This window comes from Netta rufina (assembly GCF_964035555.1).
Source record: "Netta rufina genome assembly, chromosome: 4".
Lineage (NCBI taxonomy): Eukaryota > Metazoa > Chordata > Aves > Anseriformes > Anatidae > Netta > Netta rufina.
In genome coordinates, this window is record NC_140127.1 from 13,622,343 (window position 1) to 13,637,275 (window position 14,933).

Below are 14,933 nucleotides of genomic sequence, written 5' to 3' on the forward strand. Positions count from 1 at the left end.
TTATTATTTTAAACATCATGTGAAACTTTCTTAGGATTTACATTCATCTGTCTTGTAACCAGTCACTTCCATTTTATCTTCCTGTCGCCCGGAATGAACTAGGAATGGAAATGTAATTTCCCAGGGGCCTAAAAAATGGGGGGAGTATTAAATGCAGCTGAAATTAAGCGATTAATAATTTAGTTTTAGGCCATGAATCAACTTCATGGAATAGCACAGACCATATGCAATGCTCGAAACATCAGTGGAAACAAAACACTCTGGAGGTTCAGGGAAATAAAATGCTCTAAAGGGGAAGTTGCTGAACCTAATTAAACCTCAGCCTTCTGTTAGCAAAATCATGCTTCCTGTTTGCACCAAATTTGCTCGGATCTGCTTGATGGAGAAATGTCATCTCGCCTGACAGCTGACAGACAGCTTGCGTTGCATCAGGGCTGGAGAGGAAAGCTGAGTTTAAAGTGAAGAAGCTCCACGGCTGCTCGTCGGACTCCTTCCTTAAAGAAAAAAAAAAACATTTTAAGTTTTTTTCCCAACCAACACAGAAAGCCGTAGCAACTAGGCCTTGTGCCATTTTCCCCCTCCTTCCTCCAGAGGTAATTATCTTACTCCATCAATAGCACTGTCAGAAATTGGGCACATAATTCAGCATTTAAATGAACAAGCAATGTAATATTTCCTGTCTCCCACCGGCGTGTTTTGCAGTTCACATTCTTCTCTGTCACTCGCTCACTCTTGATGTATGTCCTGGGTGCAGTCCTTGAATGCCTTCTCTCCCCTGTGTTTCATTACAGATGTTGGCTCCGTCTTGACACCTACTTCATTTGGAGCTTTATAGGACCAGCGACCTTGATAATTATGGTAAGAACTCCTAATTAACTACTCCATCTCTCAGGTCAAGAAATAAAACTTTTGCTGTCCCTTTACTCCGTATCTTTAATTTACACAGATTAATTTGAGAAAGGCATGTTCTTCCGTGACCCCACCTGGCACAAGCAATTAGATGCTCGTTACAGGAGGCTCTTTGCATTGTGAAACACTTGATCAAAACAGGGAGGGGAGGGCATGTGGTGTGTGCTGTGGACACTGCCTCAGAGCGGGTGCTCAGAGGTTTGGTTTGTGCTGCTGGGTGCGCAGCAGCGCCAAACTGCTTGGGTGCCACTTGCTGTCCCCCCTTTTGAACTCGAATAAACCTGCGTATGGATCCTGCAGAAAGGGAGATCTGAGATGTGGGGGATGAAATAAAGCCCGGACTGGAAGAGAGGTTTTATGGGGGTTTTTTCCTCCCCTGCAGAAGTTGGAGCTCCTGTGACTTCACAGTTAGCACGCTGCCAGCGTATCAGCTAACGCCGCGGCGAGGTAGAGCACACAACTTTAGAGACAGCTGGAGTTTTCTCAAACTTTAATCGCTACAATATGGCTTAAATAAACCATCCCTTGTTTTGAATGGGCGAGGGTTTGGCTAATGCAGCAAACCAGGCACTCTCACGTCAATGCAGACATTGTCCCTGCTTCTCCAGCAACTGGGGGCCAGTTCAGCAGCCCTCCGCATCAGGGAGGGGGCTGAACCACTAGCCAAAACCGTTATGTTTTGTTTTTTTTTTTTTCCCCCGTAAGCAATGCATTAATGAAAAGATATCTTCCCTTTCTGATAATGTCTAAACCACTGAGCTTTTGGAAATGTTTTTCCAGGAACTGGTGGCCCTATATTAGCACTAAAGCATTGCAATAGCATCATGTCTTTTACTGAACAAATCAAACTCTTTTTTTTTTTTTTCAACATTGCATTGTGCTAAGCATCATCAACAATAGCAATTTCCCTGCCCATCTCCCCTATGAGAACATATTTAAAAAACAAAGTCACAGAAATTCACAGAAAAAGATGCTTTTATGGGTTTGATTTCTATGGGGCTAGCTAAGCAAGAAGCTTTGAGTGACTTTTTGCAACAGTACACCTCCCAGACACAGACGAGCCGTTAGAGCAATTGCTTTTCATTTTCTATAACGTCATTTGAAGCACTACAGTTGATGTTGGAACCAGCCCTATATCAGTAACACACCCGGCACCACAGCTTTGGTAAAGCTGTGGCATCGCTGCTCCGCACTCCACAGGCCAGGTCACCTTATAAAACGCTTGGCAATTTTCTGTGATTCGCTCTGTATAAAACTGTAGTGAGAGCTAATTTTCTAAAGCAACTCATCTGTTACAGAGGAGAGACTGACTTTCTCCCCATCACGTTCTGTCGTGTCATGTAACCATTTTTTTTTTTCCCTTCTCTCTTTTGCAGCTTAATGTAATCTTCCTTGGGATTGCTCTCTATAAAATGTTTCATCATACTGCCATACTGAAACCCGAATCTGGATGTCTTGACAATATCAAGTAAGTGGTTGTCTTTTTTTCTTTCTCTCTGCCTCTTTCTTTCTTTTGCTGTTTATACCCCTGTTCTTCTCTGAAGGCATACAGGGGAATCAACTCTGCTGACAGCAATGATAATAAGGGGCAATAGACTGGATTACAGCGCTGCAGAGTGGTTTCTAATGGATACCAACAAGTGGCTGATGATGAAGGACTGTCTTTGAAGTGACTCAGCTTGCATTAGTGTTCAGGCAGTGCTTGTGGTGGCATTTTCCATTCAATTTTGCATGAAGGAAGCAAAGTTGCATTTGCTGTCCTTGAAGCAGGTAACCTCCTATTCCCTTTACATAAGAGGAAATTGTGCCTAATAATTACCAGGTAATTATTGCAGTTTCTACAGGGAAGGTGTTGAAACTATTGATCATTGCTATTTCTCTGCGCTGGGAGCACAGCCTTGCTTCTTTTCTGTTTATTTTGGCCACTGACAGATTTAATGACCCAAATTCCCTGCACAGTCTGATTAGTTTCAGCAAAGCTGCCGGGGTTTACCTGGGGGTGCCCACAGCAGAGGAAGCACTTGCCATCCTAGGCATGTTTTGCCCTTGCCTTGGATGATGTCTGAGCCAGGGCATCTTACTGTCTAGCAAGCTGCCTCATTAGATTGATAGAATATTAGTTTCTGCCAGTGCCTGTTTATCCAAGTACTTCTGGCTTTAATTACTCGCTTCAAAAATATGACTGGGATTTCAGGTGCAGCGTGTGATAAGATGGGGAGCCGGCTAATTAAGAAAACCATCTAATGAACTTCAGGAGGAAATTGTTGGTGTCAGTGCTTTAGTGCACATCCAGGAAAGAAGCGTGTTGTGCAGTAATGCTGCTGGAAGTTGGTGGTCCCTTCTCTTCCACGACAGGAGCAGGAGAAGAGGCGAGAGGGGAGCTCGATAGGAAACGACTGAATAGCACAGTTGCAAGACAGTTCTCAGCGAGTTATTGTTGTTAATGCTGAGCTGCTCTTGCAGCTTTATTTATTGTTGCTTTAATTCCAAGTAGATCAGTTTCCCCTTGAAAAACTCCCCAGCAGGCAAGGCTCGCTGTGCCACTGGCATACCATGCCGTGGCGTGGTCTTTGGGGTGAAGTTTTTATATCTTAGGCTCAGCTTCTTGCTGGAGGGCTGGAAGGAAATGGGGCCAGCTCCCTTCCAAGTGCAGGAGACCCGGTCCTGCAAGCATGCAGGCACAGCTAAGTGAGTCTGTGATTTTGTGAGCTCAGGGACCCGCAGGGTGTTCATCTGCCACATCTGTCCCTGCCCGGCTCGTGGGCAGGCTGCTCTGTGGCGTGTCGCTGTTTCTCCTGCCGTCACTCAGCTGGAAGACAAAACTGGAGGAGCAGTCCCTCCTGGATGTCCAGGACTGAGCCCAGCATGACAGTTTTTCATTCGTTTCAGACAGGCTTGGATGAGGCGCTAAAGGAATGGTCCATTTAATAACGCTTGGGACTTGCAACATGACTACTCGTCATGCATTAGTGCTATGGGGTTGTGTGCTGAAACAGCCTTTCTAAGGTTACCCACACAAAATCTGTCTAGAAAGCCATTCAGGATGACATTTAAATTAAAAATCGGGGAAAAAAAATCAACTAAAAAAAAACACCAAAGCCTTTGTAATTAAAGCAGAGATAATAATTGCCTACTGAATAATCTTGCTTGTGCTAATCTGTAGTATCTTTGTTTAAAATGCCAGGAATTTATACAACCAGTTATGTCAATTACCATGTCATTGTAAAATATTTTATAGGTTCTTTGGCAGATGAGTGTCTATTCGTGATTTGACTTCATTAAAACATTTTGAAAACACAAGCAATTAAAACTCTTTAAAGTATGCTGCTGATACCCTTCCAAACATTTTGCTTCATTACAAATGATTTTTTATGTTTTAAAAAAAAAAAAAAAAAGAGAGAGAACATAAAGTAAACTCAGGAGGACCCCGAGCCTGAAGTTTATCAAAACAAGATTTTCAGAAGTGACTTGATTGCAATTTATGAAAACCTAAGCAGAAATCAGATGTGTAAGTTTCTAAATCAAAGTTATGTGTTATCGCAGTATCTTGTGTGTTATCTATACTTGAGTTAGGGGAAGGTGCAGATTTTTAACAGAGAGGGGAATTTACCTTTTTGAGATAGCTTTCCTGGAGATGTGAGGGGCTCACCATCTCCAGAAATCCTGTAGGTAGGATCACAGTCTTGTTCTAGGCAAGAACAAGATCTTCCTCAATCTTTTTGAGGTGACCAGAAAGAGCCTTTCTGAGCTTACCTCTGTGGCTTTACAGGGTTGGTCCAAATATTCCCAAATCTCTTTCTCTATATGCACGTTGACTTCAGTGGCTCTCACTGTGGTTCCAGAGCATTGGATCTTGTCTTATCAGTTTGTATTATAAAAAAACACAACACAAACCAAACCAAGGGCCTGGATTGGAGGGCCCCTTGCTGTGATCTGCATTTGACAGCTTTACGGCACGCGGGGAGCTGAATGGGAGTTTGTTCTCCCAGTTCATTTCCTAGCACTGCTCTGTGTTGGGCTGTGGCGAAGCTCTCGCAACATAAATCCTGAGCCAGTTCAACAACAGCAAAATACTTGATTCCCTGTGGCAATGTAAAAATAAAGGCCATAAAATATTTTAATAGGCTGTTAATAAGAGCTCCTGCAATCTGGTGCTTGCCTATGTCACTTTAAAGGTTAGAAATACATTATGAAGTATAGAAAATAGAGAGCCAAATAACTCCACTTAAATTAATGAACTTGATAAGGGATCAGGTGTCACCTGGGATACCTTTAATTACTGCACCAACAGAAAAGCCATTCAAAGGGCAGTGCCTGAACCAGATGCTGTGCAGCTGAAAGATTTGTAGGCACTGTGCAAAGTTGTAAAAATAAACTTCCCTAACCTTCAGGAACAGGCTCTGTATTATTGTGCCAGCATGGGAGAACCTGACATTCCTGCAGTGGAGCGCTGGGTACCTAGGGGTTACCCAGCAAGAGATTCAACGCATAAATAGCTGGCTTACTTTTTAGCCACATTAACTTTTCCAGCTTAGCCCAGCACTTTGGGGAAGGACAAATCTGTTGTCGGGGAGGTACATGGGTACTTCTCCACTCGGAGAGCATCCTGCGTGTGTCAGGTGGGTATTGAGCCAGTTCAGGCGGTTGTACCCCTAAAAGAGTGAGGTCCCTGCTCCTGTCCTGCTTTGCAGCCATGTGGTTTCTCACGGCAGGGTTGCATTTTCGGAGGGAGAGGCTTTACTTTGTTTGCATTTCCACATCAAACATTCCCGTGTGGTGGGGAGATGTGAGCTTGTGTATGTGCTCTTCAGCTTTGCAAGGGTTTCTGTGCCGGCTGCTGACACCAGGAGGGCAGACTAGACGCCATTTCACGACAGCTACTGTCAACAGGAGCTTTTGAAACAGAAGGGTTTGGTTTCTGCCTTCAGTGCATTTAAACAGAAATGTTAAGAGCTTGCCCTGAGTAGGGATCTCTTCTGCCTTTTAAAGATCACTTCTATATGAAGCAGTGCAGAGGACGCCGAAAAGGCTGCATGCATGGGTGGTGCACGTAGCTTTTGCCCCTGCCTCCTCAGATGTTGAGCGGGAGGGAAGATTTCCTCCCAGCCTTTTCCAATGGCCATTTCTAGGTTGGAGTTATTTATTCACCCTGTGTGCTGAGGTCGAGGCCCACTGTGGCCATCGCTCTTTCTTCTCTTTGTGGCTTGTCAGCAAACACAGGTTAGCTGAAATGGATAGCAGGGAGGATCCTCTAGGCTTTGGTAGCTCTGTCGGCATGGTTTGTGTCTCACTTGTGGCCCATCTGAGGGTGTGACTGGGATGTGAATGCTCCATGAGGTTGCTCACAAACACAGACTGATCCACCATCAAGAAAAGTATCTGGCAACGTGTTGTTTTGGGGTTTTAGTTCCTGCAGCTCTTCCGAACCTACAAGGGAAGCGTGTTGCTGATAGGAAGGCAGCTCTTCCAAGCCAGGGACATGCCAGCTTTCTGGATGGGGAGAGCCTGCTGTGCCACTTGCATCTGTAGCCTGCGAGGTGGAGGCTGTGGGCATGTCGGTACGGTGTTGATGCACCCTTGCTAGCAGATGGCTCCTCGTGAAGGCATGTTACCAGCTGGATTGCTTTAGACCAGCTGTGAGGCTGTTTCACCGGAGGTTGCTGCTGTGTGGAGTGATTTTTGGAGTCGAGTAGCTCTAAGCCTTCCCTTCACACTTTGCCATTGTGCCGGGTAGATGTTAGATGTGTGAAATGTCTCAGACTGTCGGGGATGGGAGTACACTGCCTCTTTTTTATATTCGCATTCCTCTAAGAAGCCTTATGTGACAAAGGAGAATGCATCTGTATGTGAATTAGTCCAGCACGGTTCTTAAGCTTTCCATCCATCAAATGCTTTCTGGGTGCAAAGGCACGTAGCTTGCTGGACTAGGTCCTCACACAGGTCTTCATCTGACCTGGAGCAGATGCTGCAACAAGACAAAGCATCCGTATGTCTCCTAAGTCTTAACCCCATTCTCTGTGCAAAATGCAGGATCAGTACAGCACTTACGTGAAAGCCTTGTTCTGCAGCTGTTTAAATACTCCTCATTAGAGTCATCATTAGGGTTTTAGTAAAGGAACAAAAAAAGAAGATGGGCTACACTGATCCAGACATGTTCTTCACCATGTCTGTTGAAATCTGAGGTCCTCTCTCTGCTCTGTGGTGCACAGCATAGAGCTTGTTAATTAACGAAATGGCAAACTGGTAGAAAATCGGGTAGGGAGAGCAGTTATTTAGTTAATAAAAGGCAGGTCCTGTAGGCAGCTTAGAAGAATTCATCAGTGTGGCTGGGACACTGCCATGCCTGGAGTTACGCAGGAATCCCAGCTGATCTCCAGATGCCCAGAGGGGAGAGAGTGAAACCTGCTTTCTCCTAGCAGAGACCAGAAGCCACTCTTGCTGTTCCTTACAGATGCAACCTTCCCTTTGAAGCTCCCGCAGACGCTTTTCCCTCTTCCCCCTTGAGGTTTGTCAGTGTTTCCCGCAGCTACACGAGCCTTCCTGACGTCCTCCTGCACTGCAGTCTGTGGCAGTGAGATTTTACTTTATTTACTTTGGAAGGGTGACACGTAGGCTTGAGCTGCTGAGCGCAGTTACAAACCCACTAAAAAGAAGGCAGGCAGCAGAGGGCTTTGCCAGCTCCCTCCTCTTTTCTCTTATTTAGGTGGGTGCATTGTTGTTTTAGCCAGGATGTAGCTTGGCTTGTGCTGAGGCCACCAGGATGCTCTTTAGAAAGGAAAACTTGTGGGGACCCTTTCAAAGAGGAGTGTGTTGGGCTGTAGTCCTGGGCTTGTAGGAAAAGCTTGTCCAGCGCAATAGAAACCTGCCCCAAAATCATCCAGGAAATGCAATTTTCTTTCTTTCTTTCAGACAGGGATATCCAGACTCTTAGCTGGTAGCTCCTTTTGTTTCGGAAGAGTCAGTATTAATTAGGGGCCTTGTGATAGTATAATCCTGGCATTAGTCGCTGTGCTCTTCTTGCAGTTTTCTTCCCTCTTTGTAAACATGCTCCCATCTCTTCTCCTTCAACAATAGGATAAGCACTCCATCAAAACCACGAAATTTCCTTCCAAATGTATTTATTCTGCACACGCAGGAAAGAGTGTTTTCCGCTATTGTGGCTGGATTCACAAGAACACATGCTGAAATCCTATTAACGTGGATGATGCAGAAATGTCCAGCACTTCAGAAATCAATCCCACCTCCCTAGCCTGCAGGTAACCAAAATGAGCCTCCCCAGGCTCACCAGCTGCCATGGGAGCCTCAAATGGTCTGAGGCTCAAGACACATGGCCCTGATTTAATGGATAAATGAAAAAGTGTATGCTCTCCTCGGTTTCTGACTCGAAGAAAGCTGAATGGTCTCAGCTAACTTCAGTAATTATTTTCTCTCTTGAATTTATTCCACAGTGAAAGGCCACGTTTCTCATCTGCTAATTGTCCTCCGAGGAAATACAGCCAGTAGCCCCGCGGGCTGTCATTGAAAACCAAGCTCAGGAGGAGGTGCTGGGAGAAGGGAAATACCCATTTGTCTGTGTCCACAAGCACAGAGAAAAGCAGGTTAACTTGCTACACCATCCTGCTTGAGGATGTGTGTTATTCAGAGAGGAAGACACCGATGCCGAGTGTCTAAAGCAGGCATTTGGCCTCCGTGACTCACAGGGCACCCCTCTGCAGCATATTCAGGCCTGATTTTCAGAAGCACAGAGCTCTAGTAAGAGCTAACGACAGTGAGGAGGGTACACAACTTCACTGTCAACACCATTTGGGGTTTCCAGCAAGCCTTGAGTTGGTAGACCTTTCTTTTTTTTTTTTTTCTTTTTCCTTAGAGCCTCAGCTCCCAAATTAAACAAGATTCATTCCATGCTCCCCTAATCTTTTTTTTTTTTTTTTTTTCTTTCCATAGGAGTTTCTTGCTCACAGGCTTACAGAAATAAAAATAAATCCGAGAATGTGCGACCTAAAAGCAAAAATCAGGAGCCAAATGCAAAGACTCAACATTTAATATCGCTATGTAAAACCTCACATAGCCAAATCTGGGCTCTTTTAGGGAGCTTGGCCCAAGCACGGGGAGGCGAGGGGTGAGGGAAGTTACATGCTGTAGACAAAGTCTGTCATGCTGGGAATTATGGTCAGGTGTACTACAGCATCAGACACAAAAACGAGAAGCCCCTTTTCCAAAATGCGCCTCCTTTTCAACTTTACAAACCATTTCCATATCCTGCTCTCCCCATATGTTGTATGGGTGTAAGTGATTATCTGCTCATTTTCTTGCTTCTCAACATATGTATTTTATTTAAAGAGACATGACTAATTCCGTCCCCCAGATTAGCTTGTTGTTACAGTCCTGCAGTTTTTCTGAAGTCGTAAAAATCTCCTCGAGAGTTAGGTATAAAATTTAAACTAAAGGTTAAATAGAACTTCCAAAAAACATCTGCAGAACTGTTTAAATGCAATCTTTGATTTAACGCAGCAGTATTGTGCTGGCAGGAACAGAGGTTTACCAATCTCATTTTATTTACTCAGCTGATTGAAATGCAGAAAAAGTAAACATCCTGGGTTTGCTGCAGTGAGGAACGAGTTAGATTTCTGAACAGGCAGGATTCCTTATCCTGGGGTAGGAAGAGCCTGCATTACTGGTGCAGACAAGCCATTCATGGAGGGTATCCTTTTACTAAAGAAAGATTAATTGGTGCTTTCAGCCATTTTAAAAACAAGTGAAGCTAGGGAGACAGCAAGGATTATTTCATATTTTTTCCATTGAGATTTAGTCGATTCACCAATCAGTTCCTGGATTTTTTATTTTATTTTTAAGACACCGTAACTTGGATGTAGTTTGTGATGCCAAAGGCTCTGGAACTGAATATCCCATTGGATTCATGCGGGGGGCTGGACTTGCAGAGCACTTTAATCTGTCATTATGTCTGGGTTTGCAGCTGCCTGGGAGTGCGCAGCGAGGATGCAGCACGGCGTAAGGCTCCAGCCCTTGGGAGCAGGCCCAGCACAGCACCTGGGTGTTCAATCCTGGGCGTTCAGCATCTCGATCCCCATCCAAGAAAGAGCTGAGGGTACGTGGCAGGTGACAGAAGGGAGGTGGTGAAGAGCAGCAGCCAGGCAGTGAGCAGGGAGAAGAGGGGGTTATGTGCACCCACACTGAACCCCGTGCAGATGCCAGGAGGTGTGTGTGTTGGCTGGAGTGGTGGAAAGGACAAGGTGCAAAGGGTTTGAAACACAAGCTACAGAATGCAAACAGTTACAGGAGCCACAGTGAACCTCTGTTAAACATGACCCGAAACCCTGACTGGTGCCTTACCACTTACTATAACCTAGAGTGTTAAATAATATAGCAGTGCCTGTAAAAACAGGCTTTCTGTTCAAATTTTTGTACGGCCCTACTAACAAAGTAACAAGACAACCTGAGTGAGCTGTTCAGGAAGGGTGCGTTGAAAATCTCTGCTTCCCTGCCAGCTGTGCTGTGTGCTGCAGATTTGGACTCTTTAACTTCTGGGGACAGCGGGCTGGGAGCACTGCAGCTCCAGGGATGCCTTTCAGGGAAGGATCATCTCTTTTTTGTTACTTTTTTACTTAGTATTATTATTATTTTTTATCTTTTGTAAGGATAGTCAAATGACCTGTGTGCTTCTGAAAACAAGGCATAGCTTTTTATCTCCCTTAGAAAACCTACCACCACACAAAGTTTAGGAGCTCAGGCTATGATCTTCGTTTCCAATATGTCTTTGAGAGCCCTTACCCATTAACACCATGCCTTCATCAGCTCAATGGTTGGCTTCTTGTCTTCCTGGCTCTCGGGCAAGAAAACACCATGCTGGTTACCTCGGTGGTATTTCTGTATAGCTTTCGTCTGCATAGCAAACTTTGAGCAGGCAGCCTAAAACAAACCCAGAAGAATCACTTAGAGAATCACAGAATGAAGTATTTACGAGCTTCCTACCAAGAGAAGATATAACACATTTATATTTTGTCAGGGCGTGGAGTGTGTGAGCACCCTGGAGACAGAAACCCTGCTTATGCTGAAAAACCATCCGAGATTGTATTTCCGTGTGCCTTTCTTGCCCGCTGATGTTGATTGAAGCATCGGATTTTGTTTGTTGCTGTCTCCGTTTTTTACAGCATGGCTTGGTTAATACCTGACCGTTTGGGCTTTGGGTTTTGCTTCTTTATCTGTGGCTTTTGTGATGGCTGTGTTAATGTTGCACGGCGATTGGAAAGCACTAATCTTTCCACTGACACGTGTCATCCTCCCAGCATTTGAAAAAAAAAAAAAATCAATCAGCGGTTATTGATCTGAGAGAGTGTTCTGGAAGATATTAAATACCTAAGGTCTTTCTGTGAACCCATAAATCATGATTATTGTTTTAAAAGGCCATACATTTTAAGTATTTTGTCAGCAAGCCCTGCTGGTGCTGTTTGTGAAATACAAATGTGTCTGAAGGCTGTGCGGAATCTGGATCGTGTGGAAACAATCAGATATGTGGTTACACATTAGCGTGTTTTGAATAATCATGGCATGCCTTTGCAAAGCTAGGAGGAAGGAAATAAACAGGGAAGGCAATTCAGAGGGTAATTAATTACTTACAGAAAATTAGGCGAGCTTAACAGAATTGCTCTTTCCAATTGCAATAATTAAGAACAAATCTCAGAAAGCAGGCCATGACTTCCCCAGGCAAGTTGAGTGGGAAAAGGGTGATACTTCTGCCTTTGACAGAGAAAAGCAGACATAGGCCACCCCAAATCATGCAGGGCCAAGGGAAATTTGGGTTCATTTGTCCGGATAAAATCTTCAGAGCTACTGGCGGCACAACCCCAGTGCAGATGGGATGTCTGGTGACCACACATGCCGTGGAGGGTCCATCTCTGATCACACAGCCCTTGTGTGCTCATCATCACTTCCCTAGGAAGGGTCAAAGGATTTGTGGCCTGCAGGAGCTGCCTGGCATCTCCCTTCTGCCAGGAGGTAGCACCCCGACCTTCACAGATCTCCAAGGAGTTTAAAGCCAGGGGTTTCTTCTGCAAGTGAAGCTGAAAGGCACACGGCTCCTTTCACAAACAAGCCAGTCTGCCTTCAAAGCAAGACCCACAAACGAGCACCAGTGGGCTGGGGGGAAATGGAGGATGGAGACTTGTTGTCAAAGACGGGGAAGCAGCCAAAAGATGAGACCCAGGGATTATTTTTTGGAAGCCTTTGTGGTGTCAGGGAAGCCTACATCAGCAGCCTAAGGCAGGTGCTTAGGAAAAGATTTGACTTCATGCCACTTACGTGGTAACTTTGTCACCAAATGTGAAGACAAATCCTTTAAGCACTCCTTTATTGCTTGCTATTGATTTTTCTCAACGTGAAGATGCTCCTCCACTAATTAGCGATGAACTCGTTTGCTTTATGAGGGCACTTCTGGACTTTCCAGCTACTTCCTGTAGATTTTCAGAAGTTCGATAAATCAATCGTTTGTAATCCTTGAAATTAAAAAAAAAAAAAAAAAAAAGCAAACAAACCTCCCTTTTGCTTCATATTGGCAGACAGCAGGGAGGCACAATAGCACGCGTTATTTTGTGTCTCTCGTGCTTTTCTGCAGGAAACATCTGTCTCTGGACTCTATTTGTGCCATATTAAAATGAATTCCCTGGGTCTTTCTGAATGTGCTAGAGGGTGCACATCATCCATCTATTTTTATTTGGGTTTCATCACTCATAACAGCCACTAAAGGTCCTGCTCACTGTGCATTCACTTTGGCATTTTTTGCTTGCGAGCCAAACCATGTGTTTTGGGGCCTGAGCTCTGAGTCCACATGCTTGCTCCATTCAGGCCTTTTCCTGATGTTAGAGATATGGGGAAATACTTCAACTTGTGAAAAGAGTGCTAAGATAGCATTAGATGAAGTTAAACCATAAAGGGCTGAGTAAAATGGTAACACGTGAAGTCGATTGGTTACGTCGGTTTTATTAGAGGGGTAGGTTTACAGTAAATGTGGCTAAAAACTACATTTTTTAAAATAGAAAAAACACAGCTCTTCAAAATGTAGGAACAACAGACATTATTCTTTCTAAATGAGAGTTGCATAGCTGCTTTTTGATGACAGGCATTGTGAGTTCATCAGCTTTTTAAGATGAATGCAAAGGTAAATTCTTGGCTTACTGTTCCAGCTTTCAAAAAATGAAGGTTTTAATAATCCAGAGTGATGCTAAACTACCTATGTGGAAGTGGTTTGCACTGTAGTATATAACTTCCAGATTATCTGTGCCCCTGTATTGAGCTGTCTGTGTATATTCTGGCAATTGGGTCACCTTGTGTCAAAAAGGTACATGCTGGCGTTTTAAAAAGACAGGCAGCTCGAAGGAGACTTCCAAGCTTCTGTCTTTTCTGTTTGTTGAAAACAGCCCAGGATGCATTAGTTTTGAAATTTCTCAAGCATCCAGACAAGGACTTAAGTAGCTAATATTAGCAACTTTAAAAATCAGTATTGATCTGGAAATATCACAGGAATGTAAGAAGTAATAAGAACAATCCTTTCTCATAATTTACAACGAAAGTGCTTAGGGAAAATGAAAGACATCTAACTTAAATAAGATTTTGAAAGAGTTTTACATGATGTGTAATTAACCTTAAGAAGTCTTTGCCCCAAGGTAATGTCAGGGCTTTTTTAAGATTAGAAAATGGATTAGGTATTTCTGTGGATTGGGAGGCCATCCACTATCCATCATCTGGGTTGTGAAGAAACACAGAGGAAGGAAGGTAAGATTTGCAGAGTTACAGGGATAATACAGCTGCTGAAGATCAGCTTTTTAACTTCAGGTATTTGCAAGTAAAGCCCCTAACTAAGACATTATTCAGATTTCCTCCCTAGTCATTTTAGAGGGGCATTTCTTCAAGGAGTGGCCAAGTCTCACCTGCCTTAAATACCTAGTCTTATATGGGATAAGTTGCAATTTGGGGGTGCCAATCTCCTGCTAACTGTGAAGAGATCAGAGCTATGTAGTTACAATTGAACACACTGAATCCCATGACTACCACCAGGAACCAGGAAGGATTTATCCCAATCAGTTCTGGAGAAACCATTTTATCTCCAGCCCCTCAGGCTGTGTTAGGCTAGGTTTTCCAAGGATTTATGCTTCGGCTATTATTTGCTTGCCCTGTTAGTAAACATAATCTCAGTTTTCCAGTTAACAGCTACATTTTCCCCTGAGCTAAGACTGTTCCAAGGCTTTTCTCTCATCTAAGCGATGTTTTTAAATGTGTTGCAGATAATAACACTGTATTAATGCAGCGCTGATAGGTTTCACAGATTTTACCTGGAAAAAAAATAGATTCTGGAGTAATTTTTGTCAGACAGGAATTGTTACTAACACAAGAGTTAGGCTTCTTACAATATTTAAGTTGGTGAAATGCAAAGGAAGGATCTGTATTTCATGAGGAAAATCAGAGACTAAGTCCTACAGGCTGTATGTGTAGAGATGTGAAATGCTTGAATGTCTCACTTCTTTAGGCACCTGCATGCTTTGGGCAGTGGGTCCTAGGCACATCAATATCCAAATGGGGTGGAAATGGGGTACAAACTGCTTGGGTGTTCTTGACAGTTCTCTCTAGAGCTGCTTTGAAGTGTTATCCTCAAGCTAAAAAGCAATCCGAGTTTAGTGATTTCATGTTTTGTCTGTACAAAGATGAAACAGAGCCTCCAGTTGCCTTGAAGAAAGGCTATTGCAGTTCACCAAATTACGTTTGTGAGGGTCTGGGCAGCAGCAACAGAGAAAAAAATCCTCTGTCAGTCCTCCAAAAAAAAAAGTCACTCCTCTGCAGGTCCACCGATTTGGTGGCTGTGCACAGAAATGGCATGGGACATGCGTGGGTACCTATCACAAGTTCCTATCCGTTGAGGGCACTTCATTAGGGTTATGCAGCATGTCTGCAGCTGAACCCAGAAAGGAGTTGGAAGTTGGACTCAGTTTCCTGCACCGAGCCACCTCCTCTGCACT

The 14,933-nt window shown here is 44.0% G+C and overlaps 1 protein-coding gene across 17 annotated transcripts in view; it reads left to right on the forward strand.

The window, feature by feature from the left end:
- Positions 1-14,933, forward strand: part of ADGRL3 (adhesion G protein-coupled receptor L3) — a gene marked incomplete at both ends in the record, with an annotated part of 315,376 nt that overhangs the window by 266,688 nt on the left and 33,755 nt on the right. For all 17 annotated transcript variants that reach the window (XM_084285913.1, XM_084285908.1, XM_084285910.1 and 14 more), the window contains 2 exons: positions 792-858; positions 2,286-2,377. In XM_084285913.1, the coding sequence (XP_084142039.1) occupies positions 792-858; positions 2,286-2,377 (159 nt within the window). The remainder of the gene's footprint in view (positions 1-791; positions 859-2,285; positions 2,378-14,933) is intronic.